The 17,907-nt window shown below is 40.4% G+C and overlaps 1 protein-coding gene across 9 annotated transcripts in view; it reads left to right on the top strand.

Moving 5' to 3' along the window:
- Positions 1-17,907, top strand: part of PsGEF (Protostome-specific GEF) — a 516,326-nt gene that overhangs the window by 112,664 nt on the left and 385,755 nt on the right. For all 9 annotated transcript variants that reach the window (XM_072297125.1, XM_072297127.1, XM_072297130.1 and 6 more), the window contains exon 2: positions 5,785-5,997. In XM_072297125.1, coding sequence (XP_072153226.1) covers positions 5,794-5,997 — 204 coding nt within the window. In that variant the 5' untranslated portion in view covers positions 5,785-5,793. The remainder of the gene's footprint in view (positions 1-5,784; positions 5,998-17,907) is intronic.

Genomic DNA, 17,907 nt, shown 5'->3' with positions numbered 1-17,907 from the left:
AAAAAAAAAAAAAAAAGGAAGTATAAAATCCGTTGACTTGGCCGAGAAATGGAAATAAAACATCAGCCGATAGCAAACAAAGGTTACCAAGGAAACCAAGGGATGGAACTTTCATAAAAACAGTTTAGTGGAAAACAGCGTAAGTAGGGCACTTACGTTAATTACCGTTTATAAGTAAACGGTAAATGCGATATAACCGAACATCTATACAGTTCTTCATCAGATCAAAATGGACAAAATTACAAAATTTGAGACAGCTAACGTAAATCTAACGACAGTTATCGTGAACGAAAGAATTGCTGACATAGATCCGGTAACTTTTATAGGTGGGATGGGATGGGATGGGACTATTATAGGTGGGATGGGATTCCCTTCGCTTGTTTCCGTACTTGAGTTTACCGCCGAGTGAAACCTCGCAATATCTTATTTTTCGCCCGAATACAAGCTATTGGTTTCACGTCACAGACCAATCTTTAATGTTATGGGGTCAGGCAAGATGATTCCTTGGAAAAGATAGGGATAACTATCGTGGCTTATGATGGGGATAATTTTGCCGAATTAGCAAAAAAAAAAAAAAAAAAAAAAAAAAAAAAAAAGAACTGGTACTTAAAGTAAAAAATACATGTTCTCTTGAGGATATCTCAGTGTCAGTGAACGATAAATTCTGAATTTGAGAAAAACGTGGTGTAGGTGCACCAGCGCCGTTTCTAGTCATAGAAACAGTTCCTTTCAAACGTTTTTACTACAACTTTCAATGTTTAAAATATGACGTCAAATGTTTTCTCGCATTGTTATTGAGAATAGGTATTAAAAAAAGCTCAGCTTCAGACACTGGAATTCTATTTATATTTAACTAACTGTCAAGTACATATGACTTATCGTTTTCGGATTAGATGTCCTCAATTTGCATAAAAGTATTAAACAAAGAAGATTGATGAAGACTGGCAAAAACCTGATAAATAAAACTCATTTAAATAATTTCGGAAGCTTTGATAAAAGGAAAGGACCGACTGATGTATTCTCGGTTGATACGGGCGTCACTTGGGCATGGTATCGGGGGATTCGGGGGGGGGGGGGGGGGGGGGGGCTTGACTAGGCACAGTGATTTGGATGGGTTGTGGGGAACGGCTCCTTTTGTCAATTAAAAGGGTGGGACCCTCTCCCAAAGAATTTTAAAAATGTAGCATTTCTGCATTCTAATGCTGTTTTCGTCTTTCTTTTCTGTAAAAATTCCTCGATTTTTCGGCGCACCTATATATCTTAACGAATGTATCATTTCTCTCACTTCATTTCTCTAATCTAAACATTTTTTCTTCATCTGGTCGTGGGAGCAGCGCATCAACGGCAAAGCATAGAGCTTGAGGATGGACGGCGCATCGAAGAGTGTGACGAGTATGATTATCTCGGTGTCTGGCTAGATCAGGATGGAAGGATGGATAGAGCAATTAGGGACAGGATCATCCAGAGCAGAGAGAATCCGCCAGGTGATGAGGGTTGAAGAAGATATCCTGCACGACGTCATATCTGTTGTAATCGTGAAATCTAGTAATAGTGTAGTCAGGTTGGCAATCACTGAAATGCTACACCTGAAAGGATAGTGCGCATGCGCAAGGTGAAGGTTATCTGTTATCCGTTATCAGCTGCTGCAGCCGGAATGGCATGTTGCTAATTAAGTATTGTTAATTAGAAACTATGAATAAATAGCTAGTTCCTCAAAGAGCGTCCATTCATTTATTGAACATTACATGGTGCCGAAACCCGATGGTTTTCCGCGATCAATAAAGTAATTACGGTTACGGAAAAATCGCAAGTCGCGAGTGCAACTGTCATGTGCCAGTGACGACCATCGAAGCCTAAGATTGTGCCATCAATCTATAGCGTGCAAAGTTTCAAGAAATCGTGTGCCAACTTTAAGCAAGTGCAATGCCTAATACAAGTGCAGATGGTGAGACGGATGGAGGAGCAGCATCCCATGGATCAACTAAAGCAATATCTGCCGAGATAAAGCCGCTAGAGAATGTGGCTGGAGCAAACATGGCTGAACGCTGGGAGGTTTGGAAGGCAAAATTTGAAATCTTTATGAGTGCAACGACGTGTGACGGAGAGTCAGACGCGAGAAAAAATTGTTTACTCCTACAATTTCTGGGGGATGAAGCATACGGCATATATGCATCGTTCAATAAGAAATACAACGAACTCACACATAAGCAACTCATAGAATTGTTTGATGTACACTCCAAGTTAGAAAAGAATGTTGAAATGGCTTTATGCAAATTAATAACCAGAAAACAAAAAGAAGGTGAGACATTGGACGAGTTTGCTACCAATTTGAAGAATTTAAGTCTGGCCTGTAACCTAGACAATCAAAGGAATAAAATTTTCAAAGCGATTATGATTGCAAATTTGCTTCCGAAGTTTGAAAGGGTGTCGCGCTGTCATAAGCTCTCTGAGGATCTACAAATACCGAGTGCAGCTCCTGGCTGACCGCTCTTTTCTTCTCGATGACCGCGGTAATGGTGAACAAATGGTCGACGGTAGACCTACCGGCTCTAAAACCAGCTTGCTCTTCAGCTCCCTGGCCGCTCCAAACCCCAAGTAGCAGTGATCGTGATAAATTGCGATTTAATCGGAGAATGTACCGCGATTTATTGCAATATTATCGGATTAAAAATCGGGATAAATTGCAATAAAATCGCGATTTTGTCGACGGCGATTTATCGCAATATTATCGGGAGAAAAATCGCGATAAATTGCAATAAAATCGCGATTTCATCGAACGCTATTTTATAGAGATAAAATTGCAATAAATTGCAATTTTTCATGAACGCCCACTAACGCATGAATGACGCATATGCAAGATGTTTCTATGCCGCCGCCGCCGCCGCCGCCGTTTTTACCAAGGTCCGTTAGAAACTTAACCATCTCATTTTTTTTATCAATTATTGGTAATATTACAAAGACAGACTGTTAAGCTTACCTAAAAACCGGTATTTTTACTGATTTTTTCAGGTAAGAATACAACTTTTATTGGTAATCAATTCCCGGTAAGTTTACCATTTTATCTCGGTAATTCTACCACAGTCGATAAAAAATATTGGCATTTTTACCAAGGTCCATCGGTTACTTTGCCATCTCACTATTATTGGTAATTTTACTAAGACAGAATTGTTCAATGTAATTGTTGCAAATACTAACTTTATGTGAACTACTGAAGAATAGGCAATTATTGTCTTTAAGTCAGTTTGAATAAAGCAAATTATTCTTATTGCAAACGCTGTCCATATGCTGTAAGATATAACTCTGCATAGGTAACTCTGCCATCTCACTATTATTGTTAATTTTACAGAGACAGAATGATGAGATTACCAATAGAACCTTATTTTACCAACCGTATTTCAAGGTATGAAATAGGTAAAATAAAGAGGAGTGAAAATAAAAAAAAAATCCAATGAAAACTCGGTGTCAGTCATCGCCAAGACATAAGTTGTAAGGTTGCGAAGCGCCGATCCACGTATAAAAGGCTTCAATTCGCACTCGTTAGTCATATAGCGGCCATAGCATAGTGGCAATGTGCTGGCCTTCCACCGTAGCGATTGGGGTTCGAATCCCCGCGGAGGCTCCGGGGATTTTACGCTCGTCTTCGTCAAAGGACCTGACGGCTATGAACCTAACAGCAATCGGCTAACAACGTTAACCTCCTTTTTTTGGCGATTTTATCGGTGATAAAATCGCCAGGATCATCAACATCTGAGCGATTGTCCTCGATCTTATCACGATAAAATCGCAATTATTCAGGGCCGATAAAATCGCGAAAAGATCGAGGATAATCGATCTGATGTTGATGATTCTAGCGATTTTACCGCTGATAAAATCGCGATTTTTCCGTTGAAAAATGCTACTTGGGACCTCTTCGACCTTTACCTTGAGAATTTTTCCGTAAACCTTGCTCGCGGCTCCTGTGACCGATATACCTCTGTAGTTATCGCAATCTTGCTTACGAAGAAGCGACGGGGACGTCCCGTACAGGGTTGGCGGCAGGGCGTTGACAAGGAGATGTTGCGGTGTCAGTTGCCCGATATAACCTCTGGGAAGACAGGCATATGTGGCATTTGGGTGTCGTAGAACGCCAGAACACACGACAGAACTGTCCGTGAACGGACTACTGGTTATTTTAACCAGTTTTGTGCTTGGAAGCCTCATAAGCTAGAAATTAGAGAATCACGGATTAGAGGATCGCAGCATATGATGCCTTTATATAATTGTCAAATTTCGTGATGATTTAACAATTTAATTAATAATCGCTAAATTTTGCCATTCGAAAGTGGCAGGGGTTTTTGATACTTCTCGCAAAGCTTATCGGGTGCTTGAATCACATGTTTTTTTGTAAAAACGTATATTGTTGGATGGGGGGGGGGGGGAAGAGAAATCTCTCGACCTACAGAATAAATGGAAACCTAATACTATTTTGGGGCTTAAGAATTGTCTGTGAACAAACTACTGGTTATTTTAACCCGTTTTGTGCTTGGAAGCCTAATAAGCTAGAAATTAGAGAAAACTCATCGGAAATCGCACCAATCTTTGCCATCTGACGCAGGTCACACCAAGTTTTAAAATCAATATTTACCCAAAGGTGTCGAAATCTTCTCCATGATTTAACCTTAGGATCTTATGAACGGGGGATTTGAATTAACGCGTCAAGAAACATTGCCACTAAAAATCAAGAAAGAGTAAAGATTCCGTCATGACTATGAGATCTCAGCACTAGATCATGCATTCAGAAAAAAGGGGGAAAGATTTTCCAAAATCTCAACAAGTGCTTTTGTTTTTCAACCTCAAAATGTCTGATATAATTTGAAGTCAAGATTTTCTTCGTCTCTACGTTTCAAGATAGAGGATGGATAGACGCGAGAAATAAATAACAGATACCTATTTCGAGCGTGAAATACATGGGAGATTGTATTGTATCGAAAAGGGAATAATAACGATACCTACCATGATAGTCTCTGTGGTATGAAAATCTGGCAGCCCAATCTTGACGCTTTGGCCGCTCAGCTATTGCAAATTGTTTATAGTTTTAAGAACACAAGGCGAGGAATGAACACTGCTCCGAATAAGTGCTCCGGCTCGGCAGTGGCTGACGAAACCGTAATACTAGGTACCTACCTACGCCATTGGACCTATGTTGAGTACCTAATGCGTTTCTTCAGATCGGGCATTTCAAATTTATCGACACCGATGTACAATAAAAACGTTAGGAGTTGATTTTAGTAATTTTCAATATAAGAAATCGCGTTCTACGTATAATTCTGATGAAAATATGTATCAGAATTCCTAAAATCGTGCCTTACCTATCTAGTGGTCCATTAATTGGAGGAGGGAGGCTTGATCTATGGAGGCAAAAACTGTTGCAGAATGATTCCCATCGAGTCAGGTCGAAAATTGGGAGTTTCAGATTTCGATGGGAAACTCTCTTTTGAATCCCGAAGAATAAACTAAAAGCGTTTTTTTCATATCTCCGCCAATTAAGGACGAAACCTGCCTTTAGCTCGGTCATTTTACACGTTGAATGTGAGCTCAGAAGATTAGAATTTTGAATAAGTATCTTTTCTTGAAACTACTTTTTTTGAACTGCGGACCTCCAATTAGAAACACTTTTCTATGCTAACGCTGAGTTGTCAATAACACAATTTTGAGTTTTTGTTGAGTTAAGTCCATTAACGCCCTAGCAGTTATGATAATATTTTTGCAAAATTTTGCAAATTAATAATCCTGTCTCTGTTACAGTCACCTCCAATGTTGAAGTGGACCGTTTGTCAAAAGCAGCAGAATTTGACGTCATCTAATTTTGGTTCCTCCGCGATCCAATCAGTGAGCTCTGGTCCCTGTTACCCAATATGTCGCACCAATGTCAAAATTCACGGCACTTCAAAATCACGGGCTCGCCGTGTTTCCATCCGCCAGCTAAACAAAGAAAACAGGCAGTGCCACAAATCTATCGTAAGTACAGTCAAATCATGAACCTAATTTTACCGGTGCGGGGTCTCATGTATGATACAGAAAACTCGATATAGAAACCCCGACAGGCTTGCCTTTTTCTCCCATGTTTTAATATCGCACAAAAAAACTAAGTAGGTACATATATAAAGTTGCCAGACCTGGACGCTTTACCATTTCATGGTCCTGATAAAATTCTCGAGAGTCTATCTTTCATTGAAATATTAAAGCGATTGGATTCACAAAGCGGGAAGCTGAACGGATTCAACCAAACAAGTCGAACTTCATTCCATTTAATCTGCCTTTTTTCTCCTATGTTGTAATATCACACAATAAAACTATGTAATGTTGCTAAATAGTAAATACTTAAACAGTACTTTTCGCAATTAATCCGATGTAAAATACCCACATTGCAAATCATTCACTCTAGCAACCTTGAAACCTCGAAAATATCCCAACCCTAGTAGCAGATTTATATAAAAACAATTTTAACGAAAGTATACCACTCATATAACAGTTATATAACAGTTAAGTAACGGGATCTTCAAAGGAAATCGCCGTCGTATAACTGTTATGAATCAAATAATTTTATAAATTGCGCGAGTAACCTTCATAATTAGTTTATATTAAAGTTATTTGTAAAAATGTTTTATATAACCGTTATACTTCAGTTATACATTTCTTATATAAATACGCTCTTTATATATATTTTATATAACCGTTATACTTTGATTATACGTTCTTTTTATAAATATGCTCTTTATATAACGGTTATACTTCGTTCATATATTGTGAATTGAGCCCTGCTACTAGTGAAGTCGGAATATTCCTTGGTTTTCCCGTGAAAAATAAAACATGGGAGGAAATGAAGCAACGTCTGCAAGGCAGATTCTGGTTAAATCTTTCCAGTCATTCTGGTTGGAACAAAATTACTTTGAATGCCCTTCTATTGTGCGAATGCATTATTTAAATGTTGTTGGGGGGAAAAATTGAAAGAACGCTCAATGAGTCTCAGCAAAGTGTTATGAAGTATACTTTAGTATCCTCCCTTTGGTGTGGGCCGTGTAGTAAAGTATATGATTTCCAGCAGCTTCTGAAGCTTTCCAGATTTTTTTTAAATTTTTTGGCCTAGGTACCTAAGGTAGTAAAATAGTGCTGGCACTATTTTACTACCTTGTATAGGTATGTCTCGAAGTTAATGCTTAAATTCGCCTGGTGATCGCTCAACGACTTAAATGGTAATCCATTCATTTAGCCAACCTGAGATACCTATTTTGCAAAAAGTCGCCTAATATAACCCCCCCCCCCCTCATCGAAGTTTCATAATGAGGCGAATCGTATACTCAACAATCGTTTCATCCACCGCCTTTAAGTGTGAGTATTCCACCTGCAACTTCTTGCGACAATCGCGGATAAATTGATGAGTCCAACCAATTCGCTCCCGACCAATGCTTTTTCTGCACCGGCACCAATTCAGCTCCTTTTGTAACGTTGAGCTTTTGAGAATGAGGTGCGAACATAGAAAATCATTTTGAAAGACAATTACTTATTATGAGGAAAATATCAAAGTCTGTTCATCAACTTCTTGAATACATCTTGCGATTTTTACAGACAGTCCTCGCAAAATCATTTCAATTCCATATAATGAAATTTCAATAATTCAGCAAAATTTTATCTCCTGAAATTGTACCTACTAGTTTAGTAATTTTTAATTCTTGCATTTGTGAAAAGTAAAGAGTGCACTACTACCACCCTCAGCAAAAACGCCGTAACTCTAATCTACATTCTGTCAGATTTTTATTGAAAAAATGTTTCATTACCGTAAAACCAACGACCATTAATCCCTCTTAATTCTACAGTAACTATGGCATATCATTGCGAATTCAAATTTACAAAATTAAGCATCGCGTGGTTTTGATCGGAGTTGCGGCGTTTTTCCTGTGGACGGTAGACAGCTCACAGGAATTTCCCTCGATTTTTTTAACAATATTGAGCGGTTAAAAACGAGTTCAAATTTTCAATTCTCTGTCTAAACGCGCATCGCCAAGAAAGTCAAGATGGAGTCCAAGAAATCGGTCCGGTCGCAGGTTGCTGCTTTGCCCGCATGATTCCTTTTTGCATTGATCCATATGCTCCGTGTGGGAGTGCGTTTATACGGTTTACACAGAGAATTGACGGTAACGAGCGGGCGAGGCAGCAACCCACAACCAAACTTGATCTCTTGGGGGCTTTTTTTAAATGAACGACGGTACCACCAATCACCAAACTGCGTTCTTTAACTCAATGGTCGGTGCTGACGTCACGACCGGTGGAGCCATCGCCGGTGGATTTGGTACCACTTATCTACCGCTCAGAGCACCGGAGATTTCTCCGGTACTTTCAATCCACCGGTCCACAGGTGGACAATGTAACCCTACTTCGGTCTGATCTCAGGCCAAAAATAAACGAACAAACGAGAAAACGTAGGTATTTCGCCCCCCCCCCCCCCGCTGCTAAGTCTGATGATTCTGCATCGTCACTGTCATCTATGGATTAAATTATGTAATATTCAGGTTTTTTTAGTGTTATTTTTCCTCGTACTTTAATGGGCCTGTTTCAAACTTTTGCTAGAGCAAAAATAAGAGTTGTTTCTTATAGATAATGCCTCAAAAATCACGATGAGCGCATCGGCAAAGTCTGAAATGCACTCATAACTTCACAATTTGCGTTTGAAATTTGCGGTTTTTTGAGCTTCCCGCTTCAAAAACGATACTACGGTACAGGTGAACATTTTATCAGAGGAGTCGTTCCATCGTCGGCAATACTCATCATGGCCGACGACAATCCGCCAAAACACCTGTGATGGGACGAGATAACACCTGAACAGGATTAGACCAGATAACAATCGGCGTGTTTACGTTCATATTTTCCTCATCCGCCTTGATTGACCTTGAACTCTCCTCGAAATACGCGCGGAACTGCGCAAGCGTCGGCCATGATGAATATTGCCGACGATGGAGCGACTCTTCTAACAAAATGTTCACCTGTGCAGTAGTATCGTTTTTGAAGCGGGAAGCTCAAAAAAACGCAAATTTCTGACGCAGATTGTGAAGTTATGAGTGCATTTCAGACTTTGCCGATGCGCTCATCGTGATTTTTGAGGCATTATCTATAGGAAACAATTCTTATTTTTGCTCTAGCAAAAGTTTGCAACAGGCCCATTATGGCAGATAAGGAGTTATTGCTGGTACCTACATTGAGTATATATTGAGACTATTGCAGTATCATTGAGGTAAAGGTTTGAAGAGAGGAAGAAATCCATTTGTTTACATCGGTGGAAAGTGCGTTCTTAAATTCCCGACTCATCGCGGGTAATTTCGTACCAAAATGACGACCGGTGGTTCTGCCGATCAGAAAAAAAAACCCCTTTGGGCGCCACCTTGCTTTCTTTGGCAATGCGCGTTTCAAGGGAGGCTCAATTCACGCAACTCCGACCTTCTTTTTCGCCGCTTAATATTGTTCAAAAAAAAAACTGGGGAAATCCATGTGAGCTGGCACAACCTCTGCTTTTCACAAATGAAAGAATGAAAAATTACTAAACAAGCACATCATTATGCGAGGCTTAGGGTGTTTCTTATTTTTTAAATTTTCGAATTCGAAGGAGGTCCTGGTCTTACAAGTTGATGTGTGCATGGATAGATTAGAAGCCCCGTGCAAGGAAACAAATGTAAAAACAATTTTTTCCCGGTGCCCCAAAAGCTTCAAGTGACAGGTTAAAATTTGAGGTTTTTAGATAAAAAAAAAACACTGTTTTCCAATGGAAAACGTCGATCGTTACCCAATCGGAAATTTGACCTTGGCACAAGCTTAGTATGACATTTTTTCACATTTGAATAGAGTTGCCAAGCTTATCTTGCTAATGTTCCCACAATGTTAGCAGGACATTTATTTTACCTCTGGGACAAGCTTGAGCCCAAAGATTGTGCCAAGGTCAGGTTTGTAAGACTGCTCCAAGCCTATCCTGACGATATTGCCACAATATTGGTGGGACATTATTTTACTTCCGGGACAAACTTGGATATTCAACATTGTGACAACGTTATGTTAATAATATTGCTCCAAGCTTGTTCAGCGGATATTGTGATCATGATGTTGCCATAGGCTTGATGTTAAAATATTGCCATAGTATTGGCAGGACATTTATTTTACCTCTGAGACAAGCTTGGATTTCCAATCTTACCTCTGAGGCAAGGTAGGCGATAGAACGCCGTATTACCTGCCATCCTCGCGGAAGAAATTTCTTAGCGTCGCAATGCCTAATGTAGGCATATACGGAACATTGGAGTGCCGAGGAACCTTCCTAAGCCAGCTACTTTCTTGGCTGCTTGCACTGGCTGAAGTCTTCAACTTAGATCCCTCTTGTAACGGGCACTGCCCAGGCGAAACGAGAACCAGCCCCATTGACGGGGCGGCCGCGCGGCGGTTGCCAAAAAGCTCCATTTGAGCCCTTGGCCTAAGAATATCGGTAAGATGGGTTAGACGCCTATGGATCATGTGCCTATTACGTCAAAAAGCGAAAGGTCGCAGTTTTTGCCCTTTAATTTGCCCTTAAAGGGACCGCAACGGCAGATCCGCGGCGAGCGCGCCCTGGTGGCGGAAATAGCAAACGCGGTCGAATTGTGCTCGCCGCGCACAATATTGTGTTAATCTTATGACAATATAAGAAAGAGAAGCCTAAAATGTTTATTTTCTTGATCTTGTGACAATGTTAAAGTGCGAATATTACCACAATGTTGTAAAAATAATGTTAGCATAATATCAATTCAGCATTTTTAGATATCCAATATTGTGTCAATATTATGACAATATTACGAACAGAAGCCTGTTATGTTTGTTGTTCTAACGTTAATTGAATGTTAACATAGTAACAATACCGCAGTATCACAGAGATAACATCGTCTCGATATTATTTTAGCAATTTATTTTCCTAATATTGTGTCAATATTGTATCAATATTATAAGCAGAAGCCTATGTTCAGTATTTTTTTCAATAATGCGCCAATGTTAAAACTAACATATTACTGCAATATTGACAACATAACTCTACGACAGTATTAGTTTACCAATATTGTGAGAACATTGTGACAATCTTGGAATCACCGAGCACCACCTGACATTGGATTTCTAATGTTGCTAATATTGGTGCATTATTAAAATGCTAAGGTTATATATCCAGTATTGATGGTATATTGTACCAAGATTCTCAGGCCAACCTTATTGTTGAAATATGCTCACAATCTCGCTAAGGTTGCCACAATATTATTCCGATCTGCCCAAGGTCAAATTTCCGATTGGGTACGTTTCTAAAGGTCGAAAATTTATTTGTCTCTTTGGTCATATCTGCATTTCAAACGCCGCAAAACACCTGAGAAAAGCGCCCGCACGGAAAGACGACTAGGGGCAAAATGGGCGCACCGCAGTGCAACGCGCGCGTGTCCTCTGCACTGCCTAAGCGACATGCCGCACGCACGCACTAGGTTTACGCGGGCCCGAAAGTTCTCGTCCGTTGCGATGTATTATTATGAATTGACCCGGATACACTCTAACATTAAAAAACAGGTGAAACGTATAAATACACCTTAAAGACACATTTTCTTAGCATAATATTAGCTATAATGTAGGAAAATCAATTTCAACAAATTAAACAATTCAAAGTCAATCAACTAAATCAATTAATCGACAGTTTTTTTAAAGGATTAGAGTCTTCAAATGTTTATCCGAGTATTTTTATTATTTTTGTGTGTGTTTTTTTTTACTTTGGCTGTGACTTATAAGAGATCATGAAAATAATTGTCTTTAAATGTGACCCTAGACATCAGTTAAATTGTACGTTCCAGTAGGTAGGCGGATTAGGCAACCCTAAATTGTGTTTCATGTTGTGAACAAAGACTCTCTTTGTGTCCGATGACAATCTCTCATCAAATGATACCAAGGGAACCAAACTTTTACTTACATAGGTACCAAACTTGGCTGGATAAATTATTACGGAGCGCAACACCAGCTGCTGTGTAGAGGCTCTCGCTCTCATTAAAGCTGTGAAACTTCTTGAGGTCTGCAATGACCTACAGGTCCTTTTTCGGGGCCATTTTTCACTTTTCCAATGTTACAGATGTCCGCCTCATTGTGCACCTTGAAGAATGCCCGGTAATGCCAGCTAGTCCTCTCCACAACCAAAACTACAGCATTTTTTTCAATATAATGAATTTGCCATTTTCATTTCTAGACTCTTACCCAGCCCCATGGCTATTTACTTCCAAATATTTTGATGTAAAAAAAGTAGTTAAGTCATAAAAGTTGTTAATGATCATGCTGCACGCAATATTAAAGTGATGTCCGCGCACAACAGGAGGGTAGGTAACATCGGAAGGTGATGGAGATCTTGCATGTGTCAGGAGTTAGCGATTTATGTACCTACTGATTAATACGTACAATTGCGCGAAAAACACGATGGTTTCACCGGTTTCCTCCGGGACAAACTCCAAAACTAAAAAAAACTCTTGAAGTTGATGCCGTGATGGAGGGAATATCCCACCCTATCCTGAGAGTCCACCTCTGTATCAAGTCGAACTCTCCTCGCAAAGAGCAAATAATACATTGATGTGGTATAGCCACTTTGTTTGGGGTTTCCAAAACTGAAAACATGGCAATCCTGCAGATTCATTTCGACGGTGTAAGTCGGCAACCACACAACTCGGTTTGCAACGTCGCAGACTTCCTGTCATCAAACTAATAAAAGGGAAATACATTGATCATACACTCATCCATCACGCTCGCCTCCCCGCTCCCACCGGTCGGAATCGGTGCGAACTTAGCCGTTCGACGGGTACTGCCCCCGAGGGGTGCAATAAGCTTTCTTTTCGCGATCCGCCCGCCCGTTCGCGAGTAACCGCGGTCGGAAGTCGCGGATATTCCCGTAAGCCCTGGTGTGTTGGAAAGAGAGACGTAGCAGTGCGGGTATATTTCCTGACGCGGCCGTTGCCGGGTGGCCGTCGGATACCTTTAGCTGCGCGCGTAATTGGCCCTTGATTTCCGCTGTTCTATGCTATGAACGGCAACACTGCGGGTCTTTCTATGTTTCATCCGATTATCAGCTGATGAAAGTTTTTGAGCTTTCTTTTTTTTTTTTTTTTTTTTTTTTATTAGCACATAATATTATACTGCACAATTTAACACTTTTAGACAAAATTTTTGTCTTTTAAAAGCTTAATTTAACTATTAAGTTTAATACTTAACTACTAATACTACAAATTATAAAGTGCATACTATCTCTAATGCATTGAGAAGCTAATAAGGCACAATTAATTCAAATTAAAAATGTCTTTTTGTTTTAATTGTTGGATTTTGGCGACCGGACTCGGTCAAAGGCCAAGAACCTCCGATCACGTCCTAAGAGCGTAGAGAGGCACGGTGATTAATATTATGAGAATTTTGAGAACCCCTGGATTCCAAGCTCATGGGGCTTGCGACGTTTTAATCGGCGGAGGCATCGGTCCCATTCCAAGAGCGCGAGCGCTTCAGGGTTGGGGTGCCGATGCAACCTGCTCTCATATGCGGTGTACATCTTGGTGATGTAGTCCTCCACAGAATCAATGTCGAGGTCTGCCCGGATATCGACATTCCTCTCGTACCAACGAGCTTTAGCTATGCTTCTCAGGATTTTCATTTGTATTACTTCTATCTTATCTAAATTTGTTTTGGCTGCACAACCCCACAATTGGCAGCCATAGCTCCAAACAGGCCTCAACATTGACTTGTAGAGGAGTAACTTGATATTTAAAGGTAACCGTGACTTTCGTCCGACGAGCCACTGCATATTAGAGAACTTTAAACGTAGCTGGGCTACTTTCTTTTTAATATGGGTGCCCCACCTGAGCCTGGAATCCAGGTGAAGTCCGAGATATTTGGCAGTTGTGTCATGTGGAATTATATCGTTCCCTAGGGAAAGTGGAATGTGTTTATAAGGGCGATTTGTAAAGATTACTTCTACCGATTTTGTGGCATTTAACTTTGTTTTATCTCTCAAAGTCCACTTGTTGATTTTATTCAAGTGTTGTTGAGTTGTATGACGTGCCTCTCTATAGCTCTTAGACGAAGCCAACACGAGAGTATCATCGGCGTAAACTCCCAACTTACCCCTCCTCCCGGACTGTGGGATATCCGCTGTAAAGAGAGAGTAAAGAAGGGGGGACAAGCAAGAACCCTGAGGAACTCCTGCTCTAATGGGTCTGAAACCAGAGGTTGAGTTTTCGTAACGAACTCGAAATTGTCTCCCTGTGAGAAAAGAAGACAGGAGCTCCACATGGTTACAAGGGAGCATTGAGAAAAGCTTTCCAATGAGACGCTCGTGCCAGACACGATCGAACGCTTGTGCAACATCAAGAAAAACCGCCACACAATATTCCCCCTTTTCAAGGGCGTCCTCAATGAATTTTGTGATGCGATGTAGGTAATTGATCAACTGTCGAATGCTGAGCTCGAAAGCCAAATTGTGCATCGATAATTAAATTATTTTGTTTGACTATTTCATTGAGACGTTTTATGTACAACTTTTCAAACAGTTTTCCCAGAACTGGCAACAAAGAAATTGGCCGGTACGATGCAGATTCTGCAGGCGGTTTATCTGGTTTGAGCAGAGTGATAATTTCTGCCATTTTCCATTGCGTGGGAATGTATTTAAATCGTAGAACAGCATTGAAGATACCGACCAATTTCATTATTGCCTTATTTGGGAGATTTTTTAGAATAAGACCGGAGATTTTATCAAAGCCGGGGGCTTTTTTGGCTTTGATCTTTCCTTTAATCTCCTTTATAATCTCAGAAGGAGATATGGATTTGATTTTGACTGGTGGGATTTTCTTGACTTTTTTTGGTTTCAATGCAGACACCTCCCCCTGTCCTTGCGGGTCCGAGTCGGAGCTATCAGCGGAGGATGAGCCTTCTGAATCTGAGTAAGGAAGTTCAATGTTCTCGTGGGGCTGAAAAACAGCCTCGAAATGGTCAGCGAGCACTTCAGCCTTTTCTAAATCGCTATTAGCCCAAGTGTTATCTTTTTTACAAATAGGAAATTTCAGTTGCTTGGGGCGTTTTAAGTATTTAGTGGCAGCCCAAAGGGAATAATTTTTATCTGCCTTGGGGGAAAGCGAACTGATGAAATTTTCGAATTTTTTGTTTAAAAATTCTTCTGTTCGTTTTTTTACAATTTTATTTAACCTGTTAGAGTGAGAAATGTCTTCTGGATAGTGGGTATTATCTGAAATGCGTTTTGCTTTGCGTTTGTATCTGATAAGTTTGAGGAGGTCTTTTGGGATAGAATAAGGCCGAATTTTGTTTGTGGCCACCGGAGTATTAGATATGGCGCATTTTTGTATTTGTTCCACCAACAGCTCCGTCTCTGTGTCGATATCCGCAGGGGAGGCGATTGGAACGTTATTTTCAATTAAAGATTCAAGATCAGAACGAAACTGGTCCCAATTTGTCCTTTTAGAACATATGACTGGGGGGCGATCTGCTAAAATGGGATTTGTGAATATGGACATGATAATCTGTGCATATCCTGCTAGTTTCTTCATTGCGATTGTGTCACAAGAAGTGCGATCGATCAGATTTAAATTTTTGTACACAAAAAAGTCAATCAAATCCGCCTGATGGCCAGGAATAGTGGGGAAGTTTGTAGGTTTTCCGGGTGTGATGAAATTACCCCCGGCTTTATTTACAGCCTCCAGTAGGGATTCACCTTTTGGGTTTACAATCCTGGATCCCCAACGAGGATTTTTAGCATTCCAATCGCCTCCCACAAGATAAGTGGGACCCAGTTCATCCAGAAAACTGGTATAATTGGCTGTTGAAAGTACATTTTTTGGAGGAGTATAGATTGAGGCGACATTAAAAACGCCGAGTTCGGTGTGAACACTGATAACGGCCGTTTGAAATGCTTGGGATTCAATTACTTTAATGAGATTATGTTGAATGGATTCTTTGATTAGAACGGAAGAGCCGCCTCTGTGTTTGTTTGCTGGGTGAAGAGCATTATAAATTTTATATCCTGTAAAATACCTCTTATAATCAGTTCTGGTGAACCAGGTCTCTGACAGGAGGGCTATGTCCACATTGAAATCTCTTAGCGCAACGTTGAATTCCTCAGCCTTTGCCCGAGTCAGGCCACCGCAATTCCATGCCAAAAAGTTTAGTGAATTACTCGAATTTCGAGCAGGGAGATTAGTCATATTGTCAAAATCAATTGCGCCATCTTCCAGCTCCGTATGAGTCATGTTAGAAACAGACAAAGAGACATTATTAGTACATGAATTGATATTTACACTCATAAGAAAAAAGATGAAACATTATTTTGCCGGACGTGATTCCAAACGGCTAATTTTTTCATTTAGAAGTTTAATTTGTTCATTTAATGATTGAATGGTAGCGAGAAGCGCATTGATTAAATCAGCGTTGCCGGTAAGACCGGGTGACGCAGAATTGTTTGACGAATTGCCTGATAGTGCTTGCGAAAAAGACTTATCAAGCGCCTTTGGTTTTGAGGCAGGACGGGGTTTATCTTTTCCAAGATTAGGGAAATTTTTCCCATCATTTTGAAGGGGGGATTTCTTTGCTTTTAATTGTTTTTTTCGGGCTGCTTGAATTTCTTTAGCGAAAGGACAACCCCTATAACTAGCGGGATGCCCGATCGTGCCACAATTTACACATTTAGGATTCTGGATCCTTCCGGGAGTGGGACAGCCTGCCGTCAGGTGTTTCCCTGAGCACTTACAGCAGCGGGGGGATTTTTGGCAGTAGTTACTGGTATGTGCCCACCCACAGCAGCGTTTGCAAATAGGGACGACCGAAGGGTCGACCTTAACTGGCTCTATCCGTACTACAGTGTGTGCAATACCTTTAATTGCAAAGATCCGCTCAGTAGATTCCGAGTGGTCAAAGTCCAGTTGATGCACTGGAATTTTTACCAGTTCATACTCTGGTATTTCCTTAACAGGGGTCTGAGTTGCCGTAGCAACTTGAGTTTGCTCGGCGGGGGTGGATGCAGCTGGTGTAGGTGGCGGTTTTGCCTTAGGTTTAATGACACGTTTTCGCATACATACTGCAGACTTAATTTTAAAGTCTTTTGCAAGTAAATCTTGCACAATTTCCTCCTCAGAAATTGAAGGGGGAAGCCCTTTGCACAATACCTTGATATTCCTCGTGTTTTTATTTGAGTGGGAGTACCACTGCACACTCTGCGCTGAGAGCGCCTCGGTTATTAGACGATACGCGTCATCCGTGGAAGGGTTAACCTTCCAGACTTCGTTATTCAAAAACTTCATAGAATATTCTTCCGTAGGGGAAGCTACTTTTAAAAGAGTTTTAATCTCATCATAAGTTTTAATCCCTAAGACCTTGATGGGAGGGGGAGGTAGTATCTTAAGCTTAGATTTATTACTAGAACTTTTAATATCACTAGACTTATCCTTAGAAGTAGAAGCGTCCGAGGGTGCGGGGGCGTCCTTGTCTCTAGAGTTGGTTTGCTTACGCTTCTTCTTGAGCTGCTTACGGTAAGCGAGTCGTTTTTCCCTGAATTCAGGGTCCGAGAGGTCATCATCTGAGCTTTCTTATGTTTCCATAGTTATTCTTCTACGGTTACTGCTCTTATATTTATTCGCCTTCCCTCCTCCCCAAGAACGTTTTTAGTTTTTTTTTTTTTTTTTTTTTTTTTTTTTTTTAAACTGAGCAGCTGGTGAAAATAACATCTTTTTGAATGTTTTGGGTCAGTTATTTTCCATTATCTGAACTTTAGTTGTTGCTTTCATAGTGGGTTTGTTGTGTAATCATGGATTTTTTAACTATTAATTCCAGTGGAACTCAAATTAACTGTAGTTGTCGTTT

The sequence above is a fragment of the Bemisia tabaci genome, chromosome 2 (assembly GCF_918797505.1).
Source record: "Bemisia tabaci chromosome 2, PGI_BMITA_v3".
NCBI classification, from domain to species: Eukaryota; Metazoa; Arthropoda; class Insecta; order Hemiptera; family Aleyrodidae; genus Bemisia; species Bemisia tabaci.
Note: the sequence above shows the minus strand (reverse complement) of the source record. Positions and strands in the feature narration are given on the sequence as shown.